The 24,754-nt window shown below is 43.0% G+C and overlaps 1 protein-coding gene across 2 annotated transcripts; it reads right to left on the bottom strand.

Moving 5' to 3' along the window:
• Window positions 1-257: 257 nt before the first annotated feature.
• Window positions 258-1,998, bottom strand: LOC103973656 (pathogenesis-related thaumatin-like protein 3.5). Of its 2 annotated transcripts, XM_009388289.3 has the most exons (3): window positions 1,798-1,998; window positions 1,003-1,702; window positions 258-774 (listed from the first exon to the last, which is right to left on the bottom strand). In XM_009388289.3, exons 1-3 carry the CDS (start codon window positions 1,844-1,846, stop codon window positions 657-659), a joined length of 867 nt encoding a protein of 288 aa, XP_009386564.2. In that variant the 5' UTR covers window positions 1,847-1,998; the 3' UTR covers window positions 258-656. The 2 variants fall into 2 exon arrangements, with proteins under 2 accessions (XP_009386564.2, XP_065006702.1); XM_065150630.1 differs by having other exon boundaries at window positions 1,003-1,929.
• Between the last annotated feature and the right edge of the window lie 22,756 nt (window positions 1,999-24,754).

Here is a 24,754-nt window from a genome sequence, read left to right as displayed (position 1 = left end):
ACAGGAGCCTTAGAACAATTATTTCTCGACTTTTGTGTAACTTTTACCAATAAAATTCAGCTGGTTTGGGATTTATCCTCCAATTTAAGTTAGAGGTTTTGTTCCAGTTTGATCCTTGATTCAAAGCTCTTCATGAGCTCCAAAGGAGGGATCGAGCTGGTGCAACTCGAATCAAGTTCCTCTCACCGTTGGAGAGGCAAAACTCACCTCCAAGTATGTCTATCTATTTCACAACTTCAAAAGTATTATATCCCTTCTTGTGGGAGCAGCCGAAGTTTATATATTCCTGGAGAGCGATATGAACTCCAGTAAAGGTTGGGAGGCTTTATGCCGATGTGGAACAATACACAACTGTACAATCTTTCACTTCCAGAAACCAAACACTCCCCTATTTTAATGGACTACATCACTCCGTGATGTCACTTCGCACGCAGACCTGGTGAACTTTTTCCTAGAGATTAAAAGACCGGCCATAAGATACATAAGAAGGCAAATTTGGGAGGCAGCAGCAGCTCTTTTCATTCTGTCAGACTCTCGTTCTTTTGTCAGCTTGATTAGATTTTTTCATCAGCGTCGCATCGTTATGACGACAAGCACAGGAGATGGCCGGTCTAGAATTGGCGGTGCGAGCGTTGTGTAGCCTCCGCACGGCCGCGCTACAGGCAGAGACATAAAGCGAGACCAGCGAGGGAGATGCGAAGTAGCATGGCAGCCGTGCGCAGCACCAGTGGCGGCGTATTCGATGCACCTGGAGTCGGGTCCGAAGACTTCTGGCTGTCAAATATTAAGAGTAGGTTTAGAAAGGAGATGGACAAACAGTGGATTCATTGCACGGGCAATAAATAACGATGAAGCATGGGGCGGCAGCTGCTTAGAAACGGACAGGTTGACGTCCGCTCCGCCGGCCTGTCGTAGCCATGCACTACCTCATCACGTAGAGTAAGTCGCACTATAGTGATCCCACTGACCAAAAGAAATCGAGACGTGATTGATCGAGGCTACCTTGTGGTGCTGGGGCAGAACGTGATGACGTAGTCGGCGGACGCGCAGGTAAATGTGGACGTGGCGTCGTCGAAGGCGTAGCTGTACGCCCTGGGGCAGGCGTTCTTGAAGAACTGGGAGTAGGACGATGGCTTGCACGTGTTGGGGTTTCCGTAGGCACCGCTGCAGCAATATTGGGGCGAACCGAAGGCCTCGCACGCGCTCTTGCACGCCACGTACTCGCCGCCCGCGTCCGAGGTCGACAGCACCACCTTGAGGTCCGACGGGCACAGCCCGTTGAGGTCCGCCAGGCAGCCCGTGGAGGTGCAGTCCCCAACAGAGCCGCCTTGCGGCACCACCAGCATCGGCAGGTTGAAGCCGTCCACCAGGCTCACGTCGTAGAAGTCCATCCCGCCGCTGCCGTCGAGCGTGAACTCCGCCAAGGTGGCCGGGGGGTCCCCGCCGCCGCCAGAGCACTCCACCCTGCCGGACCCGCAGTCGCCGGTGGCGCAGCTGAACTTGCCGCTCGAATCGGTGGCGCAGAGGGTGCGGCCCCAGAAGCGGCCCGACCACGCGGCGAGCGCCTTGAGGCTGCGAGACTCGCCCTTATGCAGCGCGAAGCCCGTCGAGGAAAGTGGGGCCGTGCCGGCGCCCGATTGCACGCCCGGCCATACGGTGTACTCGCAGTTGTTAGTGAGCGTGAACGTAGCTGCCAACGCCCCTGAAAACAGAGGAAGTGCGACGAACACAGAATTGGTAATAGCCGAAATAGACAAGAGTACAACCATGAAATCAAATAAAGAGAGAATAAATCACCTAGAAAGGAGAAGAGAAGAAATGAGAGAAGGAAAAAGACTCTTGTCATCTTTATCTTGCTTCGATCCGAAGAGAAGTGGCCACTCGTGATCCCACAGTCCACGTTTCTTGTCTGCAACTCTGCTGTGCGTAATGGCAGTGTAAACCGAGTCCGCAAGTATATATGAGGATCCGGAGCTCGGAAGCAATGGCGGCGATCGGGCCTGGCTATTTAGAAAATGCAGTGTAGTCGCCTCGTCTTTCAATCAGTAAGTATGGGCCAGTCGAAGCGGGACGTCAACGCATTCAGCAACACAATGTTCCCAAGTTCAAACAAGAGTGGGTATTTTATCCCACTGATCACGGATTAAGGATATTACTATTTAGTTTGTTACTGAAGCCGGTCTAAATGCTACTTTCAACTGTATACAGACGGGATATTGCGAGGGACGGACTCGTGTCGTTGGAGGGAGGGAAACGGTCAACTAGGATAGTAGGTAGCCTGAACAATATTTATTGCGGTGTTTTCCACTTGGATACTGAGCCTTTTTCATCTAAAACAATGTCACTTTAACTGTTTATTATTATTATTATTATTATTATTATTATTAAATATATTATTTTTAGTTCATGATTATTATTTTTTATTGTTTTACTAAATATTAATTAACATATTATAATCACATTATTGATTTATTTCATAATTTTGTCATAACCATGATATGATTTTATTTTAATTTAGTATTTCCTTGATATTTTATTATATCTTTAGTTTACTTTTATTCTTATATGATTATTTTTTATTACTATATTATATTAAATATCATTTCTTTTTAATGAAAGGATGACGACGTTTAATTATACAAAGGGAAAAAAGAGGCATGAGGATGGTCTGGAGAAATCCCCCAACAAGAAATGGTCCAAGTCCATCCTTCTCGGAAAGGTAAGAGCATCTAGCTGTTTGGATGACTAAGCAAAGCGTTATATTAATTAGATTGCGCTGCGCCTATAAACCCACGGTGACATCTCATGGCCTTTCAGTCTCGGAAGAGTTCTTCACTTTTCTATGAAGATTAATGCCGAAAGGTAATGCTTCTCCGGAGTAGAGAAATCAATTTGCTTCCATATACGTGACCAGGAAGTTCGATTACAGAGTCGATCCACGTCAACGACGGATAAACTCTAATAATCTAATCTTGACTTTCTTAACATGCTAATACATCCTCCTCTTAGTGTCAAAGTTGACTAAAACATACTGCACAATGAAAATATTTGATAGTAAAAATGAATGAAGTAAATAATCATCAAAGCTGAAATAGATTTCAATGGAAACGTGACCCGATGGTACAATCGTAGGTAACAGAAATGTCAATTTTGTTAAATAAATACAGATGACATTAATATACAATATAAAAATAATAGATAACACAACACCTCAAAATGAAGAGCTAAGAAAATTACAGTACCCGTATTTAGGTCTAAAAGACCTAAAGTAGGTCAATCATCCACACACGAAGGAGAATATAGAGGATCGGGTCAATCATCCACACCATATATTTCTTTCTCTATAAATTATAAGATAATGTGCAAGTAGAAAGAGATCCAAACATGTAAATAATGTCTGTAACTAAATTCACCATCCGCTAAGGGGGATTCTATTTTGTTGCTTAATAAATGGATCACCACCTCATTGTCAGTCTCCAGCTCGATCATGTTCATTCCAGTTTACTTGGCATGAGGAAGTCCCTCATCCTTGATGGTTGACAATTTATTATAGACGGATGAATACGTACTTCTGAGGCCATCGTCGATATAAATTTTGAGTTTCAAAACTCAACCTGTCATTCCTGTTATAAGAATTTACTGGTGTTAAGCTGATAGTCCATATTCAGTCCAATATATATTTTATTAGTTCATAGCCTATGCCTTCTCTTAACATAACCCTAGATCAATATAAAGGAGGTGTGGTGACTACATTTTGGTAAGAAGGTGACTATATTTTTTTGGTAAAAAAGGGCAGCAACGTGGAGAGCTTTGCAGCAACAAAGAGGAGAAGAAAAAGACAGAAAAATAAGAGAAAGAAAAAGAAAAAAATAAGAATAACACAGAGAGACTGTTCTCAATCATCTAGTAGTGTTCTCATATCAGGTTGGATCAAATCTATATTAGACTCTTGTTATGATTACTTGAGGAGGTTTTAGATATTATGGATAGTGACGTGATCCTTGTATCATAGTTGTTCTCTTATGATTGTTGCTAAGGTTTAGGGCAAGAGATTGAGATTTATATATTCATTATTCTCATAGATTATCTCTAGTTTGCCTCGTGGTTTTTACCCTTTATATTGGAGGGGTTTTTCACGTATATCTTGATGTTCTATTTTATTATAATTTTATTTAATTATATTACATATCATGGCTAGTATTTGTTTATATACAAAAGTTATTCCACTTTATATCCCATCAACTGGTATCAGAATTAGGATTTTGATGATTTAATTTTTATATTTGAACATGGAGGTCAGTAATGTTTCTCGCATGATTAGTTTAAATGGAAACAATTAGATGATATGGATGTTAGGATCGAGAGCACTAAGAGGGGGGGGGTGAATTAGTGCAGCGGAAATCTTACAGCGATTAAAAACCAAAAGCTGCGTTCGTTCAAAAACTGTTATGATGCAAAAGCAAATTCTCAGTTTGTATCTAAGTGCAGTTTGCGTCTAAGCGCAGATTGCGTCTAAGCGCAGTTTTGCGTCTAAGCACAGTTTACGTCTAAACTCAGATTTACGTCTAAACGCAGATTTACGTCTAAACGCAGATTTACGTCTAAACGCAGACTTACGTCTAAACGCAGTTTTACGTCTAAACGCAGATTTACGTCTAAACTCAGATTTACGTCTTAAACTCAGATTTACGTCTAAACGCAGATTTACGTCTAAACGCAGTTTTACGTCTAGACGCAGATTTACGTCTAAACTTTGAAACTTGTTTGTATACTCGCAGAAGGCAGTATGCAGTTGGAATCAAGACGTAAACGTGAACTGAGATCTGATGATTGAGCAAGGAAAGCCGATTTACGTCTGAATGCAGTTTTACGTCTAAATGCTGAAACTCGTTCGTAAAATCGTAGAGGAAAGTTTGCAGTTATCAATAGGATCAAAATGTAAGTATAAACTGCAAAGAAGCTCGTTCGTAAAAGCACGGAAGACAGTTCTGCAGAATCAAACGTAAACGTAAACAGTAACGTATGAAAATACGAATTTACGTCTGAATGCAGATTCGGAAGAACAACACTTAGAACTTGTTCGTGAAAGCGCAGAGAGCAGTAGTAATGAGGGAGGTTTGCAGTAATGATAAAGTGCTCGAAAATAAGCGCAAACCAGAGATTTAGAGTGGTTCGGTCAGCCTTGACCTACTCCACTTTTGGCTTCCTCCACCGACGAGGTTGCCGACGTCAACTAGGTGCCTTCCTTCAATGGGCGAAGGCCAAACTGCCCTTTTACAATTTCTCTCCTTTTGATAGGCTCAGGAGACAACCTTTACAGACCTTTCTCTCCTCACTTTACAACTGAAAACTTGAAGAACAGAAGGAGGAGACTTAAAGGCTTTACAACACTTTTGAGCTCTTAGAATCACAGAAAAGATCAAGATTTCGGTGTAGGTCTGTATCTTTTCAGTGCTGAATGGGTGGGGTATTTATAGGCCCCAACCCAATTCAAAATTCGAGCTCAAAATGATCAAATCGATCAAATCCCAGAATTCTGGGATCAGGCGGTTGCACCTCTTGACTGGAGAGGTGGCACCGCCTGGCAGAGCTCGAAGACTGAGCTCAGGCGATTGCTTCTCTCTGCCAGAGCTCGAAGACTGAGCTCGATGGTTCCATCATCTGGCAGAGCTCGAAGACTGAGCTTGGTGGTTGCATCACCTGGCAGAGCTCGAAACTGAGCTCGGTGGTTGCATCACCTGGCAGAGCTCCAAACTGAGCTCAGGCTGATGCACCTCTCTGCCAGAGCTCGAAGACTGAGCTTGGTGATTGCATCACCTGGCAGAGCTCGAGACTGAGCTCAGGCTGATGCACCTCTCTGCCAGAGCTCGAAGACTGAGCTCGATGGTTGCATCGCCTGGCAGAGCTCGAAACTTGAGCTCTGGCGGTGCTACCTCTTGGCAGAGGAGGTTGCACCGCCCAGTCTAGCTCGAAGACTGAGCTCTGGGCGGTTGCACCTCTCGGCTGGGGCGGTTGCACCTCCCAGCCTCGCAGCCCTGGCGGTTGCACCTCCTGGCTGGGGCGGTTGCACCTCCCAACCCCACAGCCCAGGCGGTTGCACCTCCTGGCTGGGGCGGTTGCACCTCCTGGTGCAATCAGGGTCCGAATGGTTCACTCCATTCGGCCCAATTTGAATCTTTTTAGGGGCCCAATTGCCCCAAGATTAAGCTAATGGGATCACCTCCCATTTTCATGCTTAATCATCATGCTAACTACGATTAACTCTAAGACAACTTCTGCAGCTTTGCTCCGATGCGTCAATCGCTTCTTCCGGCGAGTTTCCGGCCAACTTCCGTCGATCATCCGATAACCCTCGGTGATCCTTCTGCGGACTTCCGGCATACTCCTGGACTTTGCGACGATCCACTTGGCGAGTTCCGACGAGCTTCGCTTGGCAAGCTTCTGGACTTCTCGGATCTGTTCTCGCTGAACCTCCGACGACCATCCGAACTTCCGTCGAACTCTCGAACTCCCAACGTGATCATGATCTTGACTCCGGCGCAACACCTGCTGCTTGTCTTACTCTCATCGTAGTTAATCCTGCACACTTATCTCAACACATAGATTAGATAACAAATGACAATTGACTTCATCATCAAAATCCGAGATTCAACAATGGAAACCAAGAATGGAATATCTCTTGTATTACAAAGATTTGTATGGACCTTTGCAGGGGGATAGTGTAAAACTCATAACTATGACAGATGATGAGTGGAAGAGGTTAGATCGAAAAACAATTGGGTTTATTCGACAATGGCTTAATGATAGTGTCTTTCACCATGTTTCTACTGAAATTTCTGCATATTCTCTTTGGAAAAAGTTGGAAAGTCTCTATGAAAGAAAAACAGTTGGCAACGAAACTTTTTTGATAAGAAAACTTGTGAATCTAAAATATAGAGAGGGTGCTTCTATTGCTGAGCATTTGAATAAAATGCAAAGTATTACTAACCAATTATCCTCTATGAAAATGTCTCTTGATGATGAGTTATAGGCATTGTTACTTCTCAGTTCATTACTAGAAAGTTAGGAGACACTAGTGGTTTCCCTTAGTAATTCTGCGCTAGATGGTGTTGTCACTATGAGTCAAGTAACAAGCAGTTTATTGAATGAAGAGTTGAGAAGAAAGAGTTCAGCAACATCTCAGAATGATTCACAGACACTTATTTCAGAGAATAGAGGAAGGTCAAAGTCTAAAAGCAGTTCACGCATGGGTAAGAGCAAGTCAAGATCAAGAAAAGATATTGTTTGCTATAACTGTGGTGAGAAAGGACATTACAAGAACTAATGTAAGCAACCTAAGAAGAGCAAGAAAAAGGGAAAAAAAGTGGAGTCTATAGAGTCAAAAGATAATATCACAGCTACAGGGTGGTGATTATTTGATTATCTCTTTCTGATGATATTTTTTTCTTGTATGTGTTAGGATCTTAAGTGGGTGATTGACACAGGTGCTTCTTATCATGCTACACCATGGAGAGAGTTTTTGCTACATATAGGTCTGAAAATTTTGGTGTTGTCAAGATGGGCAACTATGGCATAGCAGACATTATAGGTATGGGTGATATCCATTTAAAGACCAACCTTGGCTGCAAGTTAGTGCTTAAGGATGTGAGGCGAGTGGTTGACTTGAGGTTGAATTTAATTTCAGTTGGAAGACTAGATGATGAAAACTATGATAACAGATTTCATAGAGGGCAATGGAAGCTCAGTAAGGGTTCTCTTATTATAGCTAATGGAAAGAAATGTTATACTTTGTATAGGTTTAGGCTAAAGCTTATGGTGAGTAGTTAAATGCTATAGAAAAAGACTTCAGCATGGAGTTGTGGCATAGGCGACTGGGACACATGAGCAAGAAGGGGCTGCAAGCTCTTTCCAAGAGAGAGGTATTGCCAGACCTCAAAGGTATACATCTGAACTCTTGTATTGATTGTTTGGTTGGTAAACAACATAGAGTTTCATTTGCTAGTCCTGCTTTGTCTAGAAAAATGCATGCCTTAGATCGTGTTTATACAGATGTTGTTGAATCTCGTATTTTGATGATGAAACCAATTGATAATTATGTTTATATTTTAATCTATGTTTTGAATGACGTAGGATGCTTCGATTTGGATGAGATAATTAAAACAGGAAAAATCATGTTTTGTGCCAGAGGAACATGTCAGAAGATTGGATGTCGGGCCGGTGGATCGGTCGATGTATCGATAAAAGGCTTCGGGTCATGGACTCGGGCATCGGGCCAAGAAGAGCGGGTATTGCCCCAAGGATATCGGAGTTGCGGAGTCAATTGGCCGATTGGGCAATAGGCTGCAAGAGAGGACGATGCGCTGAAGAATCGGACAAAGCGTCGAGGGACCAATGACATGCTGGACAACTTGGTTAATTACTTAGGAATAATTATCTCGATCGAAGTTTTGTTTTAAGTGTGCAGAATTAACTACGATGAAAGAAAGACATGCAGTAGGAGTTATGCCAGAGTCAAAGACTATGATTACGTTGGGAGTTCGAGAGCTCGACGAAAGTCCGGACGGTCGTCGGAGGTTCTGCGGGAACAAATCCGAGAAGCCCAGGAGCTTGCCAAAAGAAGCTCGTCGGAACTCGCCAAGTGGATCATCGCAAGTCCAGGAGTTTGCCGGAAGTCCGTCGGAGCATCGCCGGAGGTTCGTCGGATGTTCGCCGGAAGCTCGCCGGAAGAAGCGATTGACGCACCAGAGCAAGTTGCAGTAAATATCTAAAGAAATTCGTAGTTAGCACGATGATTAAATTAAAAATGGGAGGTGATCCCATTAACTTAATCTTGGGGCAATTGGGCCCTTGAAAGACCCAAATTGGGTCGAATGGATCAGCCCATTCGGACCCAGATTACTTGGCCAGAGGTGGCACCGCCTGGGTCGGCGGTGGCATCGCCCAGGGCTCAGTCTCCGAGCTTTGGCTGAGCAGTGCAACCGCCTCTGACAGAGGTGCAACCGCCTGAGCTCGGTCTCTGAGCTCTGGTTGGGCGGTGCAACTGCCCCAGTTAAGCGGTGGTACCACCTGAGCTCGGTCTCCGAGCTCTGGCAGGAGGTGCAACCACCCCTGACAAGCGGTGGCACCGCCCAGAGGCTCAGTCTCTGAGCTTTGCCGGGCGGTGCAACCGCCCCAGTCAGGCGGTGCAACTGCCAGACCCTAGAATTCTAGAAATTGACAATTTTGAGCTCGGAATTCAAACTGGTTTGGAGCCTATAAATATCTTACTCTTTCAGCAATGAAAGAGCAACCAAAACCACTGAAATCCTAATCTTACTCTGTGATTTTTAGAGCTTAAAAGTGTTGTATGAGTTAAAAGTTTTTCTCCCTTTTTTTTTCCAAGTTCTGATCTTTCAAGAGAGGAGATAAAATTCTGTAAGGGTTGTCTCCTAAGCCCATCAAAAGGAGTGAAACTATAAAAGGGTGGTTGGCCTTCGCCTATTGAAGGAAGGCCTCTAGTGGACGTCGGTGATCTCGTCGGTGGAGGAAGCCAGAAGTGGATGTAGGTCAAGATTGATTGAACTACTCTAAAATCGCGGTGCTCTCTGGTTTGCATTTACTTTGAGCATATTATCTTTACTGCAAACCTCCTCAATAGCTTACTGCCTTCTGCAAATTTACAATCGTGTTTCAAAGTTCAGTATTTTCCGAATCGGTGTTTAGACATAAATCAGTTTTATCGTATGAACATCATATTTCAGTTTGTGCTTACATTCTGATTTCCATCATAACTGCAAACTGCCCTTATAGATTTACTTTAACTGCATCTTACTTGATCACAAGTTAAAGTGATTTACAAATCGGCTATTCTACCGAAATCGATCTTATTGTATGAACACAGTTTTAATCATCGAAAGTTTTCCGCTGCACTAATTCAACCCACCCCCCCCCTCTTAGTGCTCTTGATCCTAACAATTGGTCTCAGAGCCTAGTATTTCTCATTTCGGATTTACACCCGAGAGAAATGACTCTTCATGGCTTTAAAGAGGGTTTTTCAGTTGTTTGTCCACCGTTGTTTAATGGATTGGACTACACTTATTGGAAAACTCGAATGAGAGTTTTCTTGATTTCTATGAATTTGGATTTATGGAATATTATTGAAAATGATTTTCAACTTCTCTCTAAACTGATGAACGAATGGTCGGATTTGGAGAAGAAGTATTTTTCTTTAAACGCAAAGGCTATGAATGTCTTATTTTGTGCTTTAGACAAAATTGAGTTCTTTTGTTGATGAATAGTTGAACTTATATTACAAACACAAAAAATAGTTGTACTTCTCCTTTTTGTTGATGACAAAGGGGGAGAAGTATGTTGATGACATGACATGTTAATGCATAAGTCTATGCATAAGTTCATGATGACGTGTTGCAAGTATTCATGATGAATATTGCAATGACTTGAATTCAGTTTGAATTCAAGGTTCTATTAATATGGCATATTGATAGGGGGAGTTTGTTTAAACTCCGGGAGTTAAGTTTAACTCCGTCATTAATTAGTTGTCATCATCAAAATGGGAAAGATTGTTGAATCTCGTATTTTGATGATGAAACCAATTGATAATTGTATTTATGTTTTAATCTGCGTTTTGAGTGACGTAGGATGCTTCGATCGGGATGAGACAATTAAAGCAGGAAAAATCTGTTGAATCTCGTATTTTAATGTTAAAACCACTTGATATATGTTTATGATTTAATCTGCGTTTTGAGTAATGCAGGATGCTTCGATTAGGATGAGACAATTAAAGCAGGAAAAATCATGTTGTGCCGGAGGAACATGTTAGAAGATTTGACGTCAGGCCGATGGATCGGTCGACGTATCGATAGAAGGCTTCGGGCCGTGGACATGCCGGACAACTTGGTTAATTGCTTAGGATTAATTGTCTCGATTGAAGTTTTGTTTTACATGTGCAGGATTAACTATGATGGAAGTAAGACATGCAGTAGGAGTTACGCCAAAGTCAAGACTATGATCACGTTGGGAGTTCGAGAGCTGGACGGAAGTCCGGACGGTCGTCGGAGGTTCTGCAAGAACAAATCCGAGAAGTCCAAGATCTTACCAAAAGAAGCTCATTGAAACTCACCAAGTGGATTGTCGCAAGTCCAGGAGTTTGCTGGAAGTCCGTAGGAGCATCACCGAGGGTTTATCGTATGATTGACGAAAGTTCGCCGGAAGCTCACTGGAAGAAGCGATTGATGCACCGGAGCAAGTTGTAGTAAATGTCTTAAGAATTATCATAGTTAGTATGTAGATTAAGTTAGGAATGAGAGGTGATCCCATTAACTTAATCTGGGGGCAATTGGGCCCTTGAGAGACCCAAATTGGACCGAATGGATTAGCCCATTCGGACCCATATTACTTGGCCAGAGGTGGCACCGCCAGGGTCGGCGGTGCCACCACCCAGGAGTGGATCTCCCAGGGAAGCTGGGCGGTGCAACCTCCCCAGGCAAGCGGTGGCATCGCTTGGGCTCAATCTCCGAGCGAGACTAGGCGGTGCAACCGCCTGAGCTCGGTCTCCGAGCTCTGCTAGGTGGTGCAACCACCCCTGACAAGAGGTGGCACCGCCTAGAGGCTCAATCTTCGAGCTCTGCTAGGCGGTGCAACCGCCCTAATTAGGCAGTGCAACCGCCAGACCCCGAAATTTCGGGAGATGACAGTTTTGAGTTCCAAATTCAAACTGGTTTGGAGCCTATAAATACCCTTCCAATCCCTGGGTAAAAGAAACAAGCACAGAGAGATTAAAAGAGAGAAAACACTACTACAATCTCTAGAATTTCCCTCCTCTAGCTTAAGTGTTAGAATTTTATTTAAGAGAGGAGAGTGAGTGCTTATAAGGGTTGTCTCCTAAACCCGTTAAAAGGAGAAGAGGGGTGTAAGAAGGAGGTTGATCTTCGCCTAGTAAAGGAAGATCGTTAGTGGATGCCGGTGGCCTCGACGAAAGAGGAATCAGAGGAGTGGATGTAGGTCATAATTGACCGAACCACTATAAACTCTCATCTTCTCTAGTTTGCATTTACTTTGAGCATATTATATTTACTATAAACCTCCTCAATAGCTTACTGCCTTCTGCACATTTATGATCGTGTTTTAAAGTTCAATATTTTTCGAATCGGTGTTTAGACGTAAATCGCTCTTATCGTACAAACGCAGTTTTAATCGTTGAAAGTTTTCCACTGCACTAATTCACCCCCCCCCCCTCTTAGTGCTCTTGATCCTAACAAAATCATGTTGTGTCGGAGGAACATGTTAGAAGATTGGACGTCGGGCCGGTGGATCGGTTGACGTATCAACAGAAGGCTTCGGGTCGTGGACTCGGGCATCAGGCCAAGAAGAGCGGGTATTGCACCAAGGATATCAGAGTTTCGGAGTCAACTGACCGATTGGGCAATAGGTTGCAAGAGAGGACGATGCATCGAAGAATCAGATGAAGCATCGAGGGACTAATGAAATGCCGGATAACTTGGTTAATTTCTTAGGAATAATTATCTCAATCGAAGTTTTGTTTTAAGTGTGCAGGATTAACTACGATGAAAGAAAGACATGCGACAGGAGTTACGCCGGAGTCAAAGACTATGATCACGTTGGGAGTTCGAGAGCTCAACGAAAGTCCAGACGGTCGTCGGAGGTTCTACGGGAACAAATTCGAGAAGTCCAAGAGCTTGCTAAAAGAAGCTTGTCAGAATTCGCCAAGTGGATCATCATAAGTCCAGGAGTTTTGCCGGAAGTCCGTCGGAGCATCACCGGAGGTTCATCGGATGTTCGCCCAAAGTTCACCGGAAGCTCACCAGAAGAAGCAATTGACTCACCGGAGCAAGTTACAGTAAATGTCTTAAGAAATTCATAGTTAGCACGATGATTAAGTTAGAAATGGGAGGTGATCCCATTAACTTAATCTTGGGGCAATTGGGCCCTTGAAAGACCCAAATTGGGCCGAATGGATCAACCCATTCGGACCCAGATTACTTGGCCAGAGGTGGCACCGCCTGGGTCGGTGGTGGCACCGCCCAGGGCTCAGTCTCCAAGCTTTGGCTGGGCGGTGCAACCGCCTTTGATAGAGGTGCAACCGCCTGAGCTCGGTCTCTGAGCTCTGGCAGGAGGTGCAACCACCCCTGACAAGTGGTGGCACCACCCAAAGGCTCAGTCTCCGAGCTATGCCAGGGGGTGCAACCGCCCCAGTCAAGCGATGCAACCGCCAGACCCCGGAATTCCAGGAATTGACAGTTTTGAGCTCGGAATTCAAACTGGTTTGGGGCCTATAAATACCCCACTCTTTCAGCAATGAAAGAGCAACCAAAACCACCAAAATCCTGATCTTACTCTGTGATTTTTAGAGCTCAAAAGTGTTGTATGAGTTAAAAGTTCTTCTCCCTCTTTTCTTCCAAGTTCTGATCTTTCAAGAGAGGAGAGAAAATTCTGTAAGGGTTGTCTCCTAAGCCAGTCAAAAGGAGTGAAACTGTAAAAGGGTGGTTGGCCTTCGCCTATTGAAAGAAGGCCTCTAATGGACGTTGGTGACCTCGTCGGTGGAGGAAGCCAGAAGTGGATGTAGGTCAAGATTGACTGAACCACTCTAAAATCGCGGTGCTCTCTGGTTTGCATTTACTTTGAGCATATTATCTTTACTGCAAACATCCTCAATAGCTTACTGCCTTCTGCGAATTTACGATCGTGTTTCAAAGTTCAGTATTTTCCGAATCGATATTTAGACGTAAATGAATTTTATCGTACGAACATCATATTTCAGTTTGCGCGTATATTCTGATTTCCATCATAACTACAAACTACCCTTATAGATTTGCTTTAACTGCATCTTGCTTCATCACAAGTTAAAGTGATTTACGAATCGACTTTTCTATCGAAATCGCTCTTATCGTACGAACAAAGTTTGAATCGTCGAAAGTTTTTCACTGCACTAATTCACCCCCCCCCCCCCTCTTAGTGTATTAAAAGAACCCCTAATCTAGGATTATGGTATCCAAAATTTGAAAACTTTGAATTAATTGCTTATGCTGATGTGGATTTTGCTGGATGTAGAGAAGATATAAAAAATACATCTGAAATATATTAATTCTTAGGTCATGCACTTGTCTCTTGGTCTTCCAAAAAACAAAATTCGATTGCATTATCTATAACCAAAGCTGAGTATATAGCCGTTGGTGCATATTGTGCATAAATTGTATGTTTAAAAAAGGTAGTTTCAAATCAAAGAATCAAATAAGCACATCTAGATCATTGCAATTGATCTATATGGATTTGTTTGGACTAATTAATACAACAAGCTTAGGAGGTAGCAAATACGCCTTTGTAATCCTAGACGATTATAGTAGATATACTTGGACATAGTTCTTGGCATACAAAAGTAATTGCTTTAAGTCTTTTTCTAAGTTTTATAAACTATTTCAAAATAAAAAAGGCTTTATGATTTCATCAATTCGGAGTGATCACGTTGATGAATTTTAAAACCATAATTTCCAAAACTTTTATGAATCTAGTGGATACAACCATAGTTTCTCTACTTCGAGAAATCCTCAACAAAATAGAGTAGTAGAAAAAAATATATATGACTTTACAAGAAATGGCAAGAATCATATTAAACGAACATAGCCTACCCAAATATTTTTAGGGCGAAGTTGTTAATACGACATGCTATGTCATGAATATGATTCTAGTAAGATTATTACTTTCCAAAACTCCGTAGGAACTATGGAATAAAAAAAGCCCTAACATTTTATTTTTTAAAGTTTTTGGTTGTAAATGTTTTATCTTGAACGAAAAATATGTCTTAGGAAAGTTTATTGCAAAATCCAATAAAGACATTTTTCTTGGTTATTCTTCTATTTCTATAGTCTTTCGTGTCTTTAATAAAAAAACCTTAGTTATAAAAGAGTCTATTCATGTTGTCTTTAATAAAGTTTCTAAATTTAAGAAAAATGATATTGATGATGATCTTAATTTTGATGCTTTGATTTTGAATGAAACCTCTCCTCTAACTAGTAACTTGGATATATCGTCTTGCTAGTCATAGGTGCCCAGCAAGCCAATCAAGTGAGTGATGGCACGTGTGACTTGATACAGAATCTTTTTGCTTATTATATTTTGGCGTATATCACTTTATAACTATTGCATAAATGCATACATATATTGTGATATCCTTGGATTTGTGCAATGGGAATCGGATCGTGATGAGATCACGATAATGAGATCGATTCACCTTTAAACACATATCCTAAATGATCCCGGTCATAGGTTACTCGAGAGGGACATCGTGATAACCGGATAGACTGGTGTGCTGTATACCCATCCATATGATGGATGCAGTTGGTCGCATAGCTGCTCGTGTAGGGACACTAGGGATACAGTACAGGTACTCATTGGAGAATGAGTTCACTGATTGATCCGCTTATGGAATGCTGGATGGTTGATGATGCCTTATTGTCAGATAGCGATTTCGTAGTCCTAGTGGTGTATCTGGTCCTTAGACTTGAGACACCAAGGATGTCCTGTATGAGTGCTCCACTCTTTGATACCAGACTTATAGGTTTGGCTGTCCCAGATCTAGTACAGCTGGTCATTGGGAGTGGTAGTCGACCTTACGAGGGCTATTGAGTGTCGATAGATGATCATCCACTCTCGGCGTCATGAGAGGAATATCCCATGTGTTCTTGCTCAGACAAATCCCTGGCCAGCGTCATTCGGGTTGAGAGAGAAAGAGTTCTCCGGGAGAATCCGATTAGAGCGAGACTCGAGTAGAAACCGTATGGGTCTGACAACACCATGCTCGATATACGGTCTATGGGATATTAGATGGATAAGGGACTATAGGTACACGATAACTAAGGACAGACAGGTCCAATGGATTGGATTCCCCTGTATCGTCTAGGGACTACGGCGTAGTGGCCTAGTACGTCCGTAGTCGACGAGTCGAGTGAATTATTACAGAGATAATAATTCACTGAGTTAGAAGGAGTTCTGATAGGTATGACTCACGGCCAGCTCGATATTGGGCCTAGAGGGTCACACACATATGGTAGGCATTACGATGAGTGGAGGTTCGGATATGAGATATCCGACGGAGCCCTTGTCTTATTGGATGCAGATCCAATACCCACTAGGGAAGGACCCATTAGGGTTTGACACGGGATCTCTATAAATAGGAGGGATTCACAGCCTCATAGGCTAGAGTCTTTGCTTGTCTTTCCTATTCTCCTCTCCCTCTCCACCTCAGAGTAGGCCTGGAGTTTTGAGGAGCGTCGTCGCAACCCTGCTGTGTGGATCACCGCTAGAGAGGAGGACGCTTGACCTCCTTCACCCTCTCCTAAGGATCTGCAAGGAAACAGGGATATACGATCTCCCTAGGTAACCCAATCTCTATACGCAGTTTTGTGTTTTGCAGATTTTTTGCGCACCAATCTTCACACGACGACGAACATCTTTTTGGGAATCGGGGATTTTTGTTTTCTTGATCTTCCACTGCGCATATGATGTCGCCCCCCATGATTTCCCAATAGTGGTATCAGAGCCAGGTTGTTCGTGCGAATGATTGGTTTTGAACTGCGTGTGTTGTGTTTAGGAAGAATTTTGACGTCAAAATCGTTGACGCAAAAAACAAGGGCAGCAACAGTTGCTGCCCTCGATCTACGTGCGTGCAGCGCAAGCGCTGTGTCTGCAGCAGCCGGTCGGCGGTCTGCGGTCTGCTTGTAGCAGGCTTGCTGCCGGCGGGGCTGGCAACCCACGGGCAGAGGCGCCGCAGGGTAGCGGCGCCTGCCACCGTAGGACAACGACGTGCGACGCCTGCCGCCGCTGCTCCTGCGGGCGAAACCCCCCCCATAGGGGCGGCCGCCCGGCAGGACAGCACCGCCTGCGGAGGCAGCGACGCCCGAAGGGGGAGCCCACCTGCAGCGACAGCGCTGCTAGCGAGCGTGCCGCCTACAGGTGAGGGCAGCCCCCTCGCCCCGCCGCACAGGCCGCCGCCGGCAGGGTGGCGGCGGCGGCAGCAGCAAAAAGGGGAAAGGGTATTAGGGTTTTTTGGGCAAAAGATAGTTTTGCCCCTCGGAATTTGAGAATTTTCAGTTTCTGTCTTTTGTCCAAAATACCCTTACGAATTGAGAAATTCCCTACATGTCCCTGATTTCAGAAAAATATTAATTAATTAAAAAGTTTAGTTGATTATTATTTTTATTATTATCTAGTAGTCCTACATGATGATGATTATTTATACATGTGATGTATGATGTGTGGACGGATGATCATGGACCGTGTGATGTGTGTACTTGTGATTATTATTATTGAGGTTTGCGAACCTCCATTATATTTCTCGTTTATTGTCGGGCCTGCGTGCCTATGATTAAGTTGTAATCACATGAGGAGGTGCAGCGGGAGCGTGGATGCGATAGCGGGACCCACGAGACGGACGATCGTGATGCATGGAGATGCATAAAGATGTCGACGGAACCGACGAGGACGAGATGGACGATCACAGGGCATGGAGATGCATCGTTGCACACATAGATCTTGATGTGAGTGATTAGGCCTACTGGTTCGGGTCTAAGCATATTAGGTTGTGGTCCATGATCATCTGATGTGATTGCTTATACATATACCAGATATATATATATATTTGCATGCAATGTAGATATATATTAAATATGTATATGTGTGACATGTCATATTAGGTGACCAAATTATAGAAACATCTCTCGATAATATTAAGTCGGTAAACGTGAGACAATTAGATTGACCCACGTGGCCTTCCATCGTTATGAGTAGGAACCGATTCCCGGTGTAGGTTGAGTTGGTCGAGTCCCTCGAGACTCACCTATATCGCGATTCGCTATCTTTCTTACGACATAGAGATGTCACCGGTGACCTGAGGGCATGGTATGCTTGGTCGAGTCCCTCGAGGGTATATCATCAAATCAGACTCATCTTGTAACGAAGGTGTTGACTTAACCGAGCATCATGGTTGGTCGAGTCCCTCGAGGCCATGGTGATTCGGAGGCCGAACAGGACGGGAATCACAAGGAGTTGTGATCGGCAAGAGTTGCCTACCTTTTAGGCTTAGTGTGATTGGTCGAGTCCCTCGAGGTTACACTAAGACGCTGATTGGATCCTGATCCCCACTAGAAGTCTGCCGGAGACTTCCGTTTCACGTGCTGAGGGTGTCGCATGACTCGTTAGTAAAATAGTGGGAGCATATTAAGATAGAAGTCCATATCTTGATAGTTTATTTCTTGCAAAATCTGCATGTTATTCATTTCTGCTACATCTTTATTTTTAGAAAATGTCGCTTTCAAATCCCTTACGTGGCATACTTGATGTCAACCACCTCACTGGTCCAAATTATACGGATTGGCTCCGTAACTTGAGAATTGTTCTCACAGCGGAGAAAATCGTGTACGTCCTTGATACAGTGATGCCTACGCCCGAAGAAGGGGCAAGCGAGGATGAGATCGCTCGCTACGTGAAGTACATTGATGACTCCACTCTTGCTCAGTGCTATATGTTGGGCTCTATGACTCCAGAGTTACAGAGACACCATGAAAAGATGGATGCCAGATCCATTCTCCTACATGTCCGCAAATTGTTTGAGGAACAGGGAAGGACTCAACGATATGAGATATCCAAGAGCCTTTTCCGCGCTAGGATGACTGAGGGGACACCGGTTCATAACCATGTCCTAAAGATGATTGAGTGGATAGAGAAACTCACAGGTCTAGGAATGGTCCTAGAGGATAACTTGTGTGTGGACATTGTACTTCAGTCCCTACCAGATTCCTTTTCACAGTTCATAATGAATTTTAATATGAACAAGCTTGAGGTGACTCTCCTAGAGCTCCTCAATATGTTGAGGGAGGAAGAGAGTACTATTAAGAAAGAGAAGCCAGTTCTCTACACTGGTGAGACCAGAAAGAAAAGGAAAGCAGAAAGGTCCCTTAAGAAGGGAAAGGGCAAGGGCAAACAAGGTAAAGCAAAGGTTGCTAAGAAAGACCCAGCAAAGGACAAAGGCTAGTGCTTCCACTGTGGTAAAGATGGGCATTGGAAGAGAATCTGCAAAGAGTACCTTGCAGAAAGGGTGAAACAAAAGCTTGATGAAGCTTCAGGTACATTCATGATTAGTCTCCATTTGTCAGACTCTTATGATAACACATGGGTATTGGATACCGGTAGTGCTTATTATATATGTAATTCGTTGCAGGTTCTGGCAAGGCCTAGGAGACTAGAGAGAGGCGAGATGGACCTCAAGATGGGTAATGGAGCAAAAGTTGCTGTATTAGCTGTTGGCGAGGTCGCCCTACATCTGCCTAGTGGAGCTTTTATTGCATTAGATGCATGTTATTTTGTTCGTTCTATTATCAAAAACATTATCTCCATTTCATGTTTAACAGTTTGTGGATATAAATTTATTTTTGAGAACAATGGTTGTTCGATATTATTAGATGATAAGATCATCAAGAAAGGAACATTGCATAATGGTTTATTTATGTTAGACACCACTCCACATATCATGAATGTAAATGTGTCCAAAAGGAAACGAGATGAGTTGAACAGTGCATACCTGTGGCATTGTAGGCTAGGTCACATCCATGAAAGAAGGATTCAAAAGTTGCTAAATAATGGATATCTAGATCCATTCGACTATGTGTCATATGCAACTTGTGAGCCTTGCATTCGTGGAAAACTAACCAAATCTCCATTTAGTAGAACTGGAGAGAGAGCCAATGAGTTGTTGGAACTCATACATAGTGATGTATGTGGACTCATGTCAACTCATGCCATTGGAGGTTACTCCTACTTCATTACATTTACTGATGATTTCTCAAGGTATGGATATGTGTACTTAATGAAGTACAAGTCCAAGGCCTTTGAGAAATTTAGAGAGTATAAGAATGAGGTGGAGAACCAAACTGGAAAGAGTATCAAAACTCTTCGATCAGATCGAGGAGGTGAATACTTAAGTACAGAGTTTACTCAGTTCCTCAAGGACCATGGGATATTATCCCAATGGACACCTCCTTATACACCTCAGCTCAATGGTGTCTCTGAAAGGAGAAATCGTACATTATTAGATATGGTACGGTCCATGATGAGTTTCGTTGACCTACCCATCTCATTCTAGGGATATGCCCTAGAAACCGCAGCTTACCTTCTGAACAGAGTTCCAACTAAGTCGGTAGTGTCTACACCATATGAGATATGGAAAGGGAAGAAGCCTGATCTTAAGGTTGTTAAGATTTGGGGCTGCCCTGCCCATATTAGAAGACACAACCCCGATAAGTTAGAATCAAGGACAGAGCGATGCAAATTTGTGGGATACCCCAAGGAAACTTGTGGGTATTATTTCTATCATCTCGAGGACCAAAAGGTCTTTGTAGCTAAGAGAGTAGTGTTCCTTGAGAAGGAACACATTCTTAACGGAGATAGTGGGAGAATGATAGAATTGAGCGAGGTTGGAGAACCAAGCTCAAGCACCACTCTACAGCCCGAGTCTATTTAGGTACCTAATACACAAGTATCAACTTTACGCAGGTCTGATAGAGTATCCCATCCTCCTAAGAGATATGTGGGACATATTAGAGCTGAGGATGTAGAGGATATTGATCCTTAGACCTACGAGGAGGCTATTATGAGTATAGACTCCGGGAAATGGCAAGAAGCCATGAATTCTGAGATGGATTCTATGTACTCCAATAAGGTTTGGAACCTAGTTAATGCGCCCGAAGGTATTGTACCCATCGGTTGCAAGTGGATCTTTAAGAAAAAGATCGGAGTAGATGGAAAGGTAGAGACCTATAAAGCAAGGCTAGTGGCTAAGGGGTATCGTCAAAGGCAAGGTGTTGACTATGACGAAACTTTCTCACCCATAGCAATGCTAAAATCCATCAGAATTCTATTGGCTATTGCAGCACACTATGATTATGAGATCTGGCAGATGGATGTGAAAACTGCATTCCTCAACGGGAACCTCGAGGAGGAGGTGCATATGATGCAACCTGAGGGATTCGTGTCCAAGAACTGCCCAGATAAGGTGTGTAGGTTGCTTAGATCCATTTATGGACTAAAGCAAGCTTTCCAAAGTTGGAACATAAGATTTGATGAGGCAATCAGATCTTATGACTTCGTTAAGAACGAAGATGAGCCTTGTGTATACAGAAAGGTAAGTGGGAGCGTTATCACCTTTTTGGTGTTATATGTGGATGACATCCTCATCATTGGGAATGACATAGGAATGCTATCCACAGTAAAGGCTTGGTTATCTAGACACTTCTCCATGAAGGACTTAGGGGAAGCATCTTATATCTTGGGGATTAGAATCTATAGAGATAGATCCAAGAGGATGCTTGGCTTGTCCCAGTCCAGGTATATAGAAACCATTGTCAAAAGGTTTGACATTGAAAATTCTAAGAAAGGGCGAACATGGATATGATACCTTATGCCTCAGCAATAGGGTCTATCATATATGCCATGCTATGTACTAGGCCTGATATAGCGCATGCTTTGAGTGTCACAAGCAGGTATCAGGCGGATCCAGGCTTGGAGCACTGGAAAGCAATAAAGTGTATCCTTAAGTACTTGAGAAGGACTAAGGATCTTTTACTAGTATATGGAGGTAATAGCCTTAAGGTTGAAGGCTACACTGACTCAAGTTTTCAATCTAATGTCGATGATAGCAAGTCGAATTCAGGGTATGTGTACACCTTGAATGGAGGAGCAATGTGCTAGAAGAGTTCCAAGCAAGATACCACTGCTGACTCGACCACAGAGACGAAGTACATTGCTGCATTAGATGTAGCAAAGGAGGGAGTCTAGGTGAAGAAGTTCATCACAGATTTGGGAGTCGTGCCGGGTAGCGAGGAGTCGATCTCCTTATATTGCGATAACGGGCGATTACTCAAATAAGGGAACCCAGGTCTCATCAGAAGTGTTCTGAGGAGGTTCCAGCTTATCAGAGAGTAGCCCAAGGAGATGTAGCAGTGGAAAGAGTTCCATCCGAAGATAACATTGCAGATCCACTGACAAAGCCGTTGTCTCATATTATCTTTGAGCGTCACAGGGGTCTGATGGGGATCAGACACATAGATGATTGGCTTTAGGTCAAGTGGGAGATTGCTAGTCATAGGTGCCCAGCAAGCCAATCACGTGAGTGATGGCACGTGTGACTTGATACAGAATCTTTTTGCTTATTATATTTTGGCGTATATCACTTTATAACTATTGCATAAATGCATACATATATTGTGATGTCCTTGGATTTGTGCAATAGGAATCGGATCGTGATGAGATCACGATAATGAGATCGATTCACCTTTAAACACATATCCTAAATGATCCCGGTCATAGGTTACTCGAGAGGGACATCGTGATAACCGGATAGACTGGTGTGCTGTATACCCATCCATATGATGGATGCAGCTGGTCTCATAGCTGCTCGTGTAGGGACACTAGGGATACAGTACAGGTGCTCATTGGAGAATGAGTTCACTGATTGATCCGCTTACGGAATGCTGGATGGTTGATGATGTCTTATTGTCAGACAGCGATTCCGTAGTCCTAGTGGTGTATCTGGTCCTTAGACTTGAGACACCAAGGATGTCCTGTATGAGTGCTCCACTCTTTGATACCAGACTTATAGGTTTGGCTGTCCCAGATCTAGTACAGCTGGTCATTGGGAGTGGTAGTCGACCTTACGAGGGCTATTGAGTGTCGATAGATGATCATCCACTCTCGGCGTCATGAGAGGAATATCCCATGTGTTCTTGCTCAGACAAATCCCTGGCCAGCGTCATTCGGGTTGAGAGAGAAAGAGTTCTCCGGGAGAATCCGATTAGAGCGAGACTCGAGTAGAAACCGTATGGGTCTGACAACACCATGCTCGATATACGGTCTATGGGATATTAGATGGATAAGGGACTATAGGTACACGGTAACGGAGGACAGACAGGTCCAATGGATTGGATTCCCCTGTATCGTCTGGGGATTACGGCGTAGTGGCCTAGTACGTCTGTAGTCGATGAGTCGAGTGAATTATTACAGAGATAATAATTCACTGAGTTAGAAGGAGTTCTGACAGGTATGACTCACGGCCAGCTCGATATTGGGCCTAGAGGGTCACACACATATGGTAGGCATTGCGATGAGTAGAGGTTCGGATATGAGATATCCGACCGAGCCCTTGTCTTATTGGATGCAGATCCAATACCCACTAGGGAAGGACCCATTAGGGTTTGACACGGGATCTCTATAAATAGGAGGGATTCACAACCTCATAGGCTAGAGTCTTTGCTTGCCTTTCCTATTCTCCTCTCCCTCTCCACCTCAGAGTAGGCCTGGAGTTTTGAGGAGCGTCGTCGCAACCCTGCTGTGTGGATCACCGCTAGAGAGGAGGACGCTTGACCTCCTTCACCCTCTCCTAAGGATCTGCAAGGAAACAGGGATATACGATCTCCCTAGGTAACACAATCTCTATACGCAGTTTTGTGTTTTGCGAATTTTTTGCGCACCAATCTTCGCACGACGACGAACATCTTTTTGGGAATCGGGGATTTTTGTTTTCTTGATCTTCCGCTGCGCATATGATGTCGCCCCCCATGATTTCCCAACACGTCTTCCGAAATATCCTTACCTAAGGAAAAAAAGTATGTAGATACTCATCCTAAGGAGCCAAATATAGGAGACACATCAAAGGGTGTTCAAACTTATTCTTCTTTAAAAAAATTTTATGCTAATTCTGCTTTTCTTTCTCAAATTGAACCAAAATACATTAATAAAGCCTTAAAAGATGATTCATGGGTTATCACAATACAAGAAAAGTTGAACCAATTTGAGAGTAATGAGGTGTGGAAGCTTATTCTAAGACCTAATGACAATTTAGTTATTGATACTAAATGGGTTTTTAGAAACAAGTAAGATGAATTTAGTATCATGGTTAGAAACACGGCTAGATTGATGTCCAAGGGTTTCAACCAAGAAGAAAGTATCGATTATGAAGAAACCTTAACTCTTATGGCAAGATTAGAAGCCATGAAGATGCTCCTTGCCTATGTTAGTTGTAATAATTTTAATTTATTTTAGATAGATGTTAAAAGTACTTTCTTAAATGGCTTTATTTCCGAAGAAGTGTTTGTTGAACAATCACTTAGAGAACTCTCTTTTTTCTAATCATGTGTTTAAGTTAACTAAAACTTTACATGGATTAAAACAAGCCCCGAGGGCTTGGTACGAGAGACTTAGCTTCTTTTTTATCTAAAATAATTTCTTTAAAGGCAAGGTCAATACTACATTGTTTATTAAAAATTTTGAAGAAGACTTTCTTATTATTCAAATTTATGTTGATGATATTATTTTTGGTCCTACAAATGAATCCTTATGTGAATCATTTGCCAAGATTTTGAGCCAAGAGTTTGAAATGAGTTTAATGGATAAACTAACTTTCTTTTTAGGCTTACAAATCAAATAACTTAGTGATGATATTTTTCTTAATCAAACCAAATATGCATTAGAATTGATAAAACAGTTTAATATGGATAGTTTAAAAGCTATTAATACTCTTATGAGTACCTCTACTAAGTTAGATATGGACGAAAGTGGAGAAAGCTTTGATAAAAAAACTTATAGGGGTATGATAGGTAGTTTACTATACCTCACCACAACTAGACCAGACATCATGTTAAGCATTGGACGTTGTGCAAGATTTAAATCTAATCCTAAGCTATCTCATCTTAAA

This window comes from Musa acuminata, chromosome BXJ3-5 (genome assembly GCF_036884655.1).
Source record: "Musa acuminata AAA Group cultivar baxijiao chromosome BXJ3-5, Cavendish_Baxijiao_AAA, whole genome shotgun sequence".
Classification (NCBI taxonomy): Eukaryota; Viridiplantae; Streptophyta; class Magnoliopsida; order Zingiberales; family Musaceae; genus Musa; species Musa acuminata.
This window is presented reverse-complemented; position numbering and strand designations above follow the sequence as displayed.